The sequence below is a fragment of the Culicoides brevitarsis genome, chromosome 2 (genome assembly GCF_036172545.1).
Source record: "Culicoides brevitarsis isolate CSIRO-B50_1 chromosome 2, AGI_CSIRO_Cbre_v1, whole genome shotgun sequence".
Classification (NCBI taxonomy): domain Eukaryota; kingdom Metazoa; phylum Arthropoda; class Insecta; order Diptera; family Ceratopogonidae; genus Culicoides; species Culicoides brevitarsis.
Genome location: NC_087086.1, coordinates 26,760,170 through 26,774,260, shown reverse-complemented (window position 1 = coordinate 26,774,260; position 14,091 = coordinate 26,760,170). Strand labels below are relative to the sequence as shown.

Below are 14,091 nucleotides of genomic sequence, written 5' to 3'. Positions count from 1 at the left end.
ATGGTCGATCGTTTCGTAGCTTCTTCCACAGTCGCATTTTGGCGAGTCTACGATTGTGATGCGGTTAAGATGGTCTTTGATGCGGAGATGGTTTGTGTTTAAATCATTATAAAATAAAACTAATTTTTCATATTCTGTATTTTTTTAAAGCCATTTTTGACTAAATTTAGGATTTTAAAATATTCTCTTAAACAATATATAACAAAAGTTAATAAAATGCTTTTATTTAAATAATTTCTAAATATTTTTAAACATTCTAAAAAACTATTTTTAAACATAAAAAACTTTCAAATATTGAAACAATATGGAGAGATGAATGATGGAAAATATTTCAAACAATTAAACGGGAGTATATGGAGTTTAAAAATTGTTCTTGCAAGCACCATCAGTACCAGTAACTTTATTATAGTACTCTGATGTGTTGAAACAAGCAAGGACACATCTATTTTTATACGTGTTTCCATCACTGCCACATACGGGTTCATATTTAGCTGTGGAACAATCACAATCTTTGCTGCCACACGGTCCCATTTTTGTAACTTTTAAATCTTTAAGATGTCTATCACCTGGAGTAGCTTTCTTTTTAGCGCATTTCATGACACACTCGTTAGGCCATGTGGTTCCATGATTGTCACAAACTGGATTAACATATCGGGGACAGTCACACGGGATTCCTTTGGAGCAAGGTCCTTTGTGCACGATGCGGGTTTCAAGTCTTCCAAGAATATCATCACAAATTATGTCACAATTATTTTTATGTGTTTTTCCGTCTGAAGTGCAAACTGGATCGTATACTTCATGATTGCATTGACACCCAGCCTCACTATAGGCCAGTAATAATCCAAAAGAGAGAATTGCAAGAACGAACTTCATGATTGCTTGATCACTTTTGATACGAAAACAGCCGATGCATCTCCTTTTATTGCTCTTACATAACCTTATGTTTTAACCTTAAGCAAAACAGGTATTTGTTGTTTTCTTTTTTATTAACAATCTGTCATCAATAAGAATCACGTCGTTGTGATACAGTACATAGTATATGATCAGAATTATATTCCAGTAGAGTGCACATCAAGGCTTTTACTTTACACCTATTTCGCTACGAATTATGTAAGTAACCTCGAAATTGAAGAGACAAAAAATTTTAGAAAGAAATGAATGGTACCACCCAATGGAACAAAATAACCATTTTTAAGGTTTTGGAGTCATAAAAATAGGATCTCAAACTTTAATATGGAGATTGAACAAAGTTTAAAAACAACAAAAATTTCAAAATATTTCCATGTAAAAGTTTGAAGGCCTTAGACTCCAGGGCGCTCCAGGGCCTTAAAAAAGGTTATTTTGTCCTTTTGGCGTTTCTACTTGAGCTTTTTATTTGAACTCTTACATACGATTTCTTATGAGACCTCGATGCTACACAGTGGAAAATTTGGGCCTTTTTTTTTAGACCATCAGAGGTTAAAATAAAAGCGAGAAAACTTCTCAACAGTTTTCTAACATATTGTAATTTTTCGAAAAAAAAAATTGAGCAAACTTGATGATCCATGGAAAAATAAATTTAATTGTAATAATTGTATGATTAATAGAATTTGGGCCCAAAAATATAATTTTCTTAATAATTAGCGAGTTAAAATCGAACTATTGAGCCAATAAATATTCAATTTAGGCGTCATCCATTAAAGGCGTCGGCAAAAATAGGGCATTTTTTGACCCCCACCCCCCTATAATCGTAAACCGTCGAAATTTAACAATCCCCCGACGTGTTTTTTAACATGACCCCCCGCCCCTCACTGAAAAGGAAATTTTTAGTACCAGTTCAAATTTCAATGAAAGCTCGTGAAAAATTTGAAAAAAAACTCAAATTAATGAAAATTTGAATAAAAAAGATTACAAAGTCTGAAATACTTCAAAAATTATTTTAAATAATTCAAAACGAAAAATTTTTAAATCGTAAATATGGCATTTTTACGACGTCGTACATTTCTGTTTACCCCCCTCCCCCCCTCGTCGGAATCCGTCGTAAATTTGATGAACCCCACCCCCCCCTAAACTGCCGACGCCATTAATGGATGACGCCTTACTCAAATTATCACTTTTGTAAAATAAATTTCTCGAAAAACCTACAAAAAGTTGAAAAACTGTTAAGAAAACTTAAAAGGCTTTTATTTTGGCCCCTGAGGATCTAAAAAAAAGGTCCTAATTTCCCACTGGGTGCCTAAACTATTCTGAAAATTACTGTTAAATTTTTCCGTTTGCGAGACATAAATTTTCCACAATCTCACTAGTTAGATTTGGTCTTCTCATAACAAAAACTCTCACACTTTGTACAATGATGAGTTATGTAAATATAACAAAACTTTTACTTACTCTGGATTTTACATCATTTTTTTTTTGTAGTTGTCGTCATTGCTGCGCCACACGTTGATCTCTGTTGCATGAAATTTATGAATCCATTTTGGTTCTAAAAATAAATAAATAATCAGAAATTTTAGTTAAAATGTCTCCCATCAATCATCCTGAGGGCAAAACACTTCACGCAACAGTTTTATGTGTGTTCTCGTGTCGGTATGGTAATTTAAGCACAAAAAATTAACACAAATTCCGTCGTTTCCCAATATGTGTATATAATATTAATTTCTGAGTGAATAATTTCCGAACATTAGTCATCAAGTAGCTAGCTGCTTTTTCCTCCTCATCAGACATTCATTCATCGACACCTTTCGCAAGTAAGTAGTACTTTATTTACAGCTGAAAAAAAATGTTACAGCAAAAAAGGGAGTAAAATTAAATAAACGACGAGGACAAGAGAACAAGAGAAGTGAACAGGATGAAGTTTGTCGACCAAAGATATGCGAACAAAAAAAGAAATTTTATAATTAAAAGGGTGCTGTTTAGATTTTTTTTTTGCCTTCGTTCGACCATTCATCCATTGGCGGGCGGCGAGCGACCCAACTGTTGTTGTTCACTTTCGCGGTAATTTTTTTGTTACGTAAAGTTTTTTTTTTGTAATACTAACTAAAGGCATGACACAAAAATTTGTTTTTCATTTCACGCAAAACTTTTTCCATTAATTACCATTGTTAATAATCTGATCGAGGTAGATTTTTTTTTGCCTTACTTCAAAAAATAATCCGAAAAAAAACATGGAAAAAGGGGAGAGAAGTGGTTCTTTCAATCAAGTCATGCCGCACACGCCGTTTCCTTCCAAGTTATTAATTTGATGACTTTTGTTTTGGTTTGGTTGGTAATTAATTTTTCGTTCAAAGAAATCGTTCGCGGTGATGCGAGCAGATTGAAAGTGACACGAGACGAGAAATTTCGCCCCTAGGTGGTATGCAATGAACATCAATTTTTTGCGGTTGAGTAAAATTAAAATTAAAAAAAAAAACGTTATTACGGCAAAAAAAAAAAATGTATTATCTGTCACCGAAAGTGGAACGAGACTCACTTTTAGCATAATTTATCCACACATATACCTCGTGCGCTCTCTCTCTGCCACATTATTATATCCAATTTACAATGCTGATCCTGTCACAAAATGCATAAATATGCAAATTTTATCTCTCTAAATTATGACATGTCATTACTACAACTTTGCCACACAGGCACAAGAGTAGTTGTATAAAATAATAATTGTTTGGCTGGCTTGATAGCATTTTAGTAAATCTGATGACATTATTTGGCGTGAGAGGTACGAACAGCCGCAAAAAGTTTGTTTAAAATGCACTTCAAAACGACAAGCGACAGTCGTCGACGATGCTGAAACATTGCCGAATATCACATGTATGATTTACGACACACCAAGCAACTACTATAGCTTCTTCTTCAATTTCTTGCTCCGACGACGCAAATAAGATGCCAAAATATACAAACATGGATAAATTTTCGGCAAACGCATGCAAATAGTGTCATTAATTACAGAGCTCGACTTTACCCTTCTTCTACTTCGTCCTCCTCCTTGCCATTTACAGCGGGATGTGTGATGTAATAAAAACACACTGAAACAGTAAGAGATAGAGCAAGAGTGGAATTATTATTATTAAAATGTTACAAAAACGTATAAACTATCAGATAATTTAGTGAATGTCATTTCCTTCTTTTCTCCTTGTGCTCTTACTCTCACTCGGTGTCATCATCATCATCACCGTAGTCGTCATCATGTGCGAGAAGGTAGCAGCAGGAAAAAATATTATTCCACCCTTTCCATGTCACCCGTCAAGAATTCAATTTTGAGTACGTCCCTTTTATATTTTTGTGCCATTTCTTATCAACGTACACGGAAGTATACGCAGGGAGTGTCGCCCAAGAAATCTGCTGAGATAGTTCTTGGTTGTCTCTTAAAAAGAAAGTCTCTCGAGCTCGTGCCAAGGCAAAAACGCAATTCATCATCATCAAATATCGGTAGCAGTATCAAAAACAGTTAAACCGCATTTACCGCAACATCAACGAAGGTCCATAAGGTCTTTTGAACTAAAAATATGACTAAACACTTGTGTGTGTTTTTTCGGATGATTTTTTGTTGCTCGACAAAGAGTAGAACGGTAGAAGGAGGACGCAAGAAGTACTTTTGACTACTTTTTGACTTTAATTATTTTCGCATTGTTTTCAGTCCTTTTGCCATCGTTTGTGGTTTCATTTCATGTTATTGCAGGGTCCTTCAATTGAAAGGGAATGACAACTTTAATGATAACAAGAACGACGAAAAACAACAACAACAAACGAAATACACAAAACAATGACAATGGTCTCTTTATTACTACAACTTCGACTTTTAAATGAACAGAAATGGGTTTTTGGTCTCGACTTAAGAGCACTTTTCTTGAATGAGTGAGACTAGCAACACATTACACACACTCCAACACTTGTGCATAGCTTCGCACAAAAGTGTTGGTAAATTTAAAGTTTTTTGATTAAAAACTTTTTGCATTTTATATTTTCAGAAGAATCCGTTTTTGTGGTGATGCGGTGTTTAAGTGTCTGACTTTATCTCTGGGATCTGTGCTTGAAGAATTGATTAAAACGGAGTCTGGATATAAAATTATAAAACAACTAAAAATGAACTTTTTTGGTGTTGATTTGAGCTTCAAAAACATTCTATTTGGCGAACATGGGTTCTTAATTTTTTAAAAGGCTGGGGCAATTATCAAAAATGTTTCATGTTTCCTTGCACTTCATTTCTCGAGAATCTTGAGAGCAATAAATAATTTTTTTTTTTTTTTTTTTTTTTAAAGACTTAAAAATCCAGTTCTATGTACAATTTCAGGGAAATAGTCTAAGTCGATGTATTTCAGTAATGCAGCTCTAAGCATGTTGAATATTTGCTGAAAGCTTCATCTTAGTTATCTTAGTCGAAAATGAGTGTTTTTTCTTCTTTCTTGGTTCGTATTCCGAGAATGTTTTCAAGGCAATGGTGCTCTTCTTATATATATTATGCTGGCAATAGCATAAAGTGTTATTCTTTACCAGTACACACAAGTATTGTAGTTTGATTTTGTCAATCCAGTGCCTTATTTAATTCTGTGTTCCTGACTTCTTTGTTTCATTACTTGTTGTCGCGATGAATTTGTTCTTTTATTATTAGGTAGTTTCGTTCATTCTTGAGGTATTTTTTGTAAGAAAACTGTGACCTCATCCATTTGGTCGATGTTCATTGACCAAAGTCAAAATCTCGAATAATATTTATCTGTAAAAAAATGTATGAAAAGTATTCAGTTTGTTTGATAATTATATCGTAGGATACTCATCGAGTCATAGGCATCTTACATCGCGAAGCTTAAACCTTTGAATTTTGCTGTAACTAAACAAACAAGAAATTTTTCCATCATTAAAAATCTAGTTACAAATATAAAAAAGTAAAATTGTAACTTTATTTTAGTCATTCATATTCTACTTAGAATAACGTTATGAAACAAATTGCGTTATTGTACCGGCCTTAATTCTTTTTAAAATAAATTTTGTTCCGGGAAAAACCCTTCCATATTTTCAGTGTTATTCCTAACATAAGATTACTTTGTAACTCACCTCGCCCACACTTAAAAATTTCATGTTTTATAGCTTAATGACATCATCGTACAAATACTTTGTGCAAAAATATTATTGCCCATGCAGGACCTTTAACTCTACCTGTTCGCCACATAAAAATTTTACGTTTAATCACTTTCATATTCAAATCAGGGCAATAAATTTAAAGCAAAAGAAGATAAAAAATACATATTCGAATATTAAGATGCAAGTAATGCAACGATAATATTCTTCCGAAAATAAAAAAAAAAATACAAATCGAGTTCAACAAACTACAATCATCATCATTATTATTATTACGTTTGTTTGCAACGTGTGTGACTTAATAAAAATATTGCAAATCCCGTTTTGTTTTTTTTATTTGTTTGGTCTGCACGAAAGATGGACCAACAAAGACAATTTGTTTGTTCTCACCTGAATTCCGCATTCACAAGAAAGGCTCTTCAAAAGGGTTCCCGAGAAACTGGTTTCGTGTATCGTTGTGCAACGTTGATGTAACCAAAAAATATTCTCATTATTTTGTAATCGTGACGATTCCTGTATGCATAAAGAAAGATAAATTACTCGTATGGTCAAGAATTTTTAAGCAAATAAAAGAAATGACTGAGAATTTTTTCGGTTATTTAAGTTTGGCCATTTGAAGAAAGTCATTTCAGTTGCATTTGGAACGAGGAACTGGCAGTATCTTGGATTTTTAGTGAAAAAATTTTGATTTAGTGATGAAGTTATTTTGTGTGAGTTAAGAAAAAATTATATAAAAATAAAATAATGAAAAAAAAGAAATTTAAGTGAAGAATCAAGTGAATTTATACAAACCAAAATATTTTTCAGATATTTTTGTTGATCGGATGCCTGGCATTCCAAGTAAATCCAGCTCCACAGGCAAATCTTGTTCCACTATCGTCGTCTGTGCCTCCAAATTTCCCTCCTTCTCCGCAATCAGGGGGATCAGGACCTGCTCCTTCGTATCCAACCATACCTGTGATTAATGGAAGCCCTCCTGTGATTCCTCCAGTGCCATCAAATGCTCCCGGTGTCTCTCCATCTGCATCAGTATCTTACCCATCAGCTCCTCAAGTTAGTGTTCCTGTGAGTTCTGCTCCTGTTCAACTACCTCCTGTCAGCTTGCCGCCCGTCAACTTACCTCCCGTGAACTCCGTTTCTGATCAAAACTACGGACCATCGCCTCCTCAAAATGCAAGACCAATTGCCTCGAGACCAGTAATTCAAAGACCCGTTCAAACAGTTGCTCCAACTCATCATGGACAGCCTCATCCACAACATCATCAACAGCATCAGCAGCAACATCATCAACCACAACCTCATGAAATCAAGACTTACAAACGTATTGAGGAGAAAGGACAATTTTATAGTTACTCTTAGTAAGATTTTTGTCTTTTCTTGTTTTTTGTGTCCTAAATGATTTTTTTCATACAGCTTTGAAACTCCCGATCAAATCCGTGAGCAAAATACGACATTAGTACAGTGTAAAGATCCAGCTGCATCTCCTTGCAATTATGAAGTTGGATATTACCAATATCGTTCTCCTGAAGGTCAAGTGGTGCGTGTTGACTATGTGAGTAGTGAAGATGGTCACGTGGATAAAATAACTATTAATCCTGAATAAAAAGTGAAAAATTGTAATTTTAATTGAATATCTAATAAAAATAGCTTTAAAATATTAATTTTTACATTACTTTTTTTCTAAAACTGTGGAAGAGAATTTAAAATTGAACAATTTTTCTTTTTGTTAACCACGTGGTCTGCCAAATGGGATATTTTACTTATCTAATTGAAAAATTAAAAAAATATAGTTTACTTTTAGCTAATTGAAGGTCAGTTATGAAAATTCGAGTCTTTGAAAAGAAGTCTTTGAATTCTCATGGTTAAGCTTAAAGTTGAGCAAAAGAAATTTAAATAAGTTGACCTAATTTTCAGTAAAAGTTTTTATATCAAATAAGGCCGTTCCAAATTTTTTTCGATGTTTTATTCCCAAAAGATTTTTTTCAAAATGGGGGCGGGTGCAAAATAAAAAAAAGTTTTGAAATACTTTTTAAACAAAATGACAAAATTTAAAGAATTTTTGGTCCTTAATGAATTTTTAGTTATTTTTATGATATTTACATTGAGATTTGATAATTTAAAATTGATCTCAGAGTATTTTAAGTTAAAAATTTAAACAAAAAAATTTCATAAAAATAACTGTCAAAAAATTTTGAAAAATAATTATTTTAAAAAAATTTTTAGAGAAGAAAATTCATGTTAAATTTCGTTTTTTAATATAAAAATTCTTGAAAATTGAAAATATTTTAAAAATTTTTAGAAAATTTCCAAAAAAAAATTTTGATGAAAAAATTTTTACCAAAAAATGGTCAATTTTGGAACATAGAAAAAAATTTGGAGCGGCCTAAGTGAAATTTTTTACTTTAGCTTTGAAAGTATTAGAAAAAGTCAAAAACAATTAATTTATTTTTCACTTAAAAAGCAATTTTTAATGAAAATCAATAATTTTTTTTAAAGTAAATATTTTGGTAAAATTAAGTTTCTAAGTTATTAAAAAACTAATTGACTTAAAACTTATACTTAAGAAAACGTAAGAACTAAAAGCTTTTTCAACCTTAATTTACTGCATTTTAAGTACAAACTCTAATTAAATCAATGAAATTCCTTACAGATAAGCTCCTAAAATAAATCCAAAAATCCTTAAACCCATGTCAATGTCCTCCACATAAGAAAAAAATTACATTTCACTGATCTCTCAACAACTCCTCTCCAAACAAACAAAAAATACAAAACTTTTCTATCCTAGTTTACACGCATCTAGGTGATCTCATGTCATTTTTTGACGCATATTTTCCCAGAGATTTCGTTTTTATTATTTTTTCACTGCTCACAAAGGAATCAAAGTGAAACGAGAACGCACACAAAACAAAAGAAGAAGAAGAAAAAGTTTTTTTTTTGCATAAACTTCACATTTGTATTTTAATATTATGTTGTATTATTATAAATGGTTACGCCATCGACAGCGACAACGACAACGACGACTTGGCAATGCGTTTGATAAGAGTCTCCGGCAAAAATGATGGGATAAAGCAAAGCAAAGCAACAGTGGTGCTTAAAATAAGTTTTTTCTTCTTTTCAACTTTGTTCTTGTGTGTGTGTGTGTGAGTTTCTAATTTCAGCAGAAGAACAAACACCTGAATGTGACAGAAAAACCCTTCTCGCTCACTCACATCTTGGCGTGTCAAACAAAAAAGTAGAGAGAAAATGTAAATCACTGGGTCCAAAATCCATCATAACTTTTCTAGTTTCACGCAAAGAAAAGAAAATACGAGATTGAAAGAGAGTCAGGTGGTCTTTGAAAAGAAAGAAAAAAAATCTTTAATAATTTATTCAACAATGGTATCATAATTATTCCCTGTGGTAGCAACATAAAACTTTTTTTTTCGAGTGTGTGTCAAACGAAAAACGAAGCAAAAAGTCGGGAAAGCCCCAACGGTGTTTTATTCTTTAAATTTATCACAAAGCTATTATTATAATGTGATCGGGGCACGTGGCATTAATAATTTTGTGACAACAAATCAAATGTGCCGCTCGTTCTCTGGAGAAAACCGAAACTTCAAACCCGGAATTAATTGTCAAAATTCAACTTGTCACATCAAGAAAACATAAGATTTCTCTCGATTATTAACTTCGGGATGGAACGGGATGCAAATAAACGATGGTGTAATGTTGGAGTAAATGCATAAAGACAAGACATGAATAAAATATACTCGTAAAGTGACATTGTCGTCATCGTCGTCGTCGAATGGCAGTGTAAAAGCAGATGCAACAGGGAAAATAGTTCCGCATCAGTGCGTTATGTCTATTTATGCATTTACTCTCTACCTCTCTCCTGTTTGTCTCTGAGTTTGTTACATATGCAAATAATGTGTAATTTAGTTATCCGTTCTCTGCATTTTAATTTACATGTTACATGGTTTACTTTTTTTTATTCACTGTACCTACGGATAAATTTTAATTTTCAACAAAAACATTTGAATAAAGTGCATGTCAGGACAAAATTAAGTTTAGATAAGGAGGGGAATACAAATGATTTGACGCAGCGCTGCATTAGTGGCAAACAAGGCGAAAGGGGTTTTAATGATGCAGAATTACTATGAGTTGTAAGGTTTAATTGGAAAAGCAAAAAAAAAGTGCAGTAATGAAGATCATCATTAAATAAAAAAAATTCAAAGTATTACTGCAGATAAAAGTAGGTAGAAAATGATTTAAGTTGGAACTTTTGGCTTTTGATGGTTATTTTTTCGGTGAATATTTAAAAAAAAGTCGTAAAGAGAAGAAGTTATCTTGTATGTCGTTTTTTTGCTGATTTTTTTTTTTGGTTTTTTATACAATTTTAATTATGTTATTTTTTTTTGCTATAATGAATTTTAATTATTTTTATAAAAAAAATGTTTTTTTTTTGATTTAAGGCCGCTCCAAATGAAACTTAATAATTTTGTCCAAATATTTGAATTTAATATTTAAAATTTGAAATACTTTTTTTTCATACAAATGCCTAAATTTAAAAAAAATTTAAACCATTTAGTAATATTATTGTTACTTTCAGTTACTTTTTCATTGATATTTGTATATTTAAAATTGATTTAAGAAAATTTAAGTTAACATTGAAAAAAATGAATATCATAAAAAATAACTGTAAATTTTTTTTTTAAATAATTTTAGTAATTTTTTTGAAAAATATTTAAGAGAAGAAAATCCATATTAAAATACAATTTTTAATACAAAAATTTAAAAAATTGAAAAAAATTCAAAATTTTTTGAAAATAGACCAAATAACCAAATAGCTACAATTTTTAACTTTTTTATTTTTTTTTTGCCCCACTCACTATTTTACTTTCATTTTAAGAGACCTAAATTGGTATAAAAAATTATTAAAAATTTTGAAATAGTTTAATTTAATTTTTTGTGATAAATATTTAAATTTTCCTTAAACTTAGCTTTTAATTTCTTTTCAAATTTTTAATCAAATTAAAAAAAAATGCTTAATTTAAAAAAAAAAATCAAAATTTTCGCATGAAATCAAATTGAGATTTACTTTTACGTCAGCTTAAGGCAAATTAAATATTAATCATGAAACATTCTACATCTTTCTTCATGTTTTCAAACTTAAATAATAGTAAAATTAAATAAGTAAGTAAATTGGCTGCATTCAAGATGACTCCAACATGATTTTTTTCTGCGATATTTTTTCGATCATAAATGTGTTTTTTGATGAATATTTTTGACTTTAATGACATATTTTTACGATTTTCGAAGTTTTCCGATGAATCAAACAATTCATCTCATTTAACTTGAACGCGTTCGATGAAAAAAAATTTGCAAAAAATCATTGGTGTTTATCGATGAGCATTCTAAAATGCACTCATTTTTTTTTTTTTTTGAAATATCGACCATTTCTTGTAAAATTATTTTTTGATAAATCAGATTTTTTTTCTGTATTTCTTCATGACTTTTATTTTTTTTTTAATTTAAAAAAAAATACATTTTAAAAGTTTTGTTTAAGAAACGATAAATTTTGCTCACGGAAAACAAAATGTGTTCTATGTTAAGATAAACTCTAGATAAATTCAATATCAATAAAATGAAATTTAGGGAATGATTTTCATTTTTTTTATTCACCCGTCAGAAAAAAATCAACTTAAAAAATTTAAATTTTCAACTCTTGTTCAAAAGGAAAGTGCTCAACAGTTTATCGTCTTTCCTGAAAAAAAAATTCATCTAATAATACTAAAAAATGAAACAAAAACATCAAAATTAAGAGACCTCTTAAAGGAAAGTAAAAGAAATGGGCGATGAAATAAACAAAAAATATCTGTGAAGCCAGCAACAACAAAAGGAAGACTCCCGAAAAACAAGACGCAGAAAGAAAAAAAAACGAAGCGATATAATAAAAATAATAAAACACCATTTGAGTTAAGTTGAGTTGAAGAATTTCCCTGTTGGATATTTAAGATTTAGAATGATGATAATAATAATAATGGTAGGGGAAAATCTAAAGAAAGGCAACAGATAAGCACTCACCTACACTATTTACGTTGTCGTCGTCGTCGCACATAAGCCTTGAAATGTGTTGAATGAATGAAAAACATTGACAATAGTCATCACATGCCTGTTTACTTTTTTTTTTTTGAATAAAAGGAAAAAAGGAAACTTTTTTTTTACAATGTTTACTTTTTATATTTTATACTTTTTTTTTCGCTTTGAATGACTTTGGTGCCCTTTTTTCGGTAAGTACTACATTTATAAGGCTTTGAAAGGGAAAATACTTCGTTTAAGTGTTATTATTGTTGTTGATGATTGTTGTTATATTATTGTTGGTCGTCACTCACTTTCGGGGCACTTGAAAAAGACAATGGCGGTGCTGCTACCGAAAACTTTGCCTAAAGTGTCAAAATTTTACTACGGCACAATTACCATGCCCCCATGCTCCGTTATGGTCTCGTGTAATCTGTGATGATGCCATTTTTCGACGAGCCAATAGTAAATTTCCCGTACGACAAAGTAGATGATTTCGATGAGTGATAGCATCGAGAATCCCAAGAGGACACCGAAGATTCCCCCAAAATTGCTGATGATTTCGAACCAAGTCATTTGAACGGTTTGCATGTAGGCCCAGGTATTAGGCGAGCCGAAAAAGACACGAATCAAAGCGGTTTGTGAAACATTTTTTACGGACTCCATAATGTGAGTTCCTTTACGTTTCGAGACATGCAGAGGCAGGGAACTGTACGTGGCTCGATATTTATTGTCAAAGCAGCAAGGCAAACAATCTTCACAAAGCAAGGATTCTTCCCTTTCCCGCTCGAGACCTTTCACATAAAGAGTTTCCGTTGAAATTGTCAGCCATTTTATGCGGTACCGGTTGAGACAAGGAACGTGGTTCAAGTTACAAATTTGCAAGGAATCCGTTTTGTTATAGAAGAGGTCAGCTGGAAGGGAAAAGGGAACACAATCACATAACGCCAAGATGCTCTGGATTCGGCAATAGGAGATACATTGACTTTTGGCATAGGTGCCTCCATATTTTGTTCCCATCTCTTTCGGAAAAATACATTTCCTTGTAGCTGGTTTGTAGTTTTCGATAAACTCATCAGGAAAAATGTAATGCGAATCTACTCGGATGTGAGTTTCCTTTCCTAGCCTCACGTGAACTTGATTGACATTTCCACTGGGGATATCTGGAAAGTCAAAGGCGTTATGGACAAGTACTATAAATCCTCTGGTAGATGCCATTTGATAGAAATAATCCTCTGGTTGGCCATGAACCAGTACAAACAGGCCCATTTCCGGTCCAGTAAACGTTGCTTTACGAGAATTGCCTACCACGTTATTCGGCTTGATGATGTAGTTAAACGAACAGCAAATCCCATATTCCGTGCGACGACTTTCGAAAAGTGCAAAGGGACCTCCGATACATTTCACTTCCTTACTTTGCCAGAAACATCGCAGCAGCATGTCTTCACATCGTGGCGTCAAGCGGTTCATAATGTCATTCATTAAGGTGAGTTCTGACTCTTCATAAACCTCATCTAAGATCCTCTGGAATTCTATCAAATCAATCTCGTTGACATAATCGTAAGTATACATCGATGCCAGTAATTTTATCTGTTTCAAATAGAACTGTGTATCGCGTTTCATCTCTGGATGTTTATCCTTTGCCCGCAACTCTTCCGCAAATCTCACAGCAGCACGTCTCGAAATCCGATTCACATTGCAAATGGCGATACCAGGAAAAGCGACTTTTGAACTGGGATACAAGGTAGTATGCAATTTCGTCATTAACGGATTCTCCGTGAAACCAATCCACGAGTTTATCACTATCGTAACGGAGCAAAAGGCGAAAATGGCATGGACGATAATCCACAAGAAGATTTCCCATTTTGAACGGTGATCTTCGACGAGGTAACGGTAGCAGTGAACAGTTGTGTTTTCCAGGAAAGTCTTGAGGCGAGTGCGGAAGGTGTTTGGAGTTGTGTCAGGCGAGCCAATGCTGAAGGAGAACAT

General features: G+C 32.5%; 2 protein-coding genes across 2 annotated transcripts; one reads left to right on the top strand and one right to left on the bottom strand.

Moving 5' to 3' along the window:
• LOC134828841 (uncharacterized) lies at nt 1–7,648 on the top strand. Its single transcript, XM_063841828.1, has 3 exons — nt 1–90; nt 6,853–7,403; nt 7,459–7,648. Exons 1-3 carry the CDS (start codon nt 1–3, stop codon nt 7,646–7,648), a joined length of 831 nt encoding a protein of 276 aa, XP_063697898.1.
• A 4,838-nt stretch (nt 7,649–12,486) lies between these two features.
• Nucleotides 12,487–14,091, bottom strand: LOC134828840 (pickpocket protein 28-like). Its single transcript, XM_063841827.1, has one exon. The coding sequence runs from the start codon at nt 14,089–14,091 to the stop codon at nt 12,487–12,489; it is 1,605 nt and encodes a 534-aa protein (XP_063697897.1).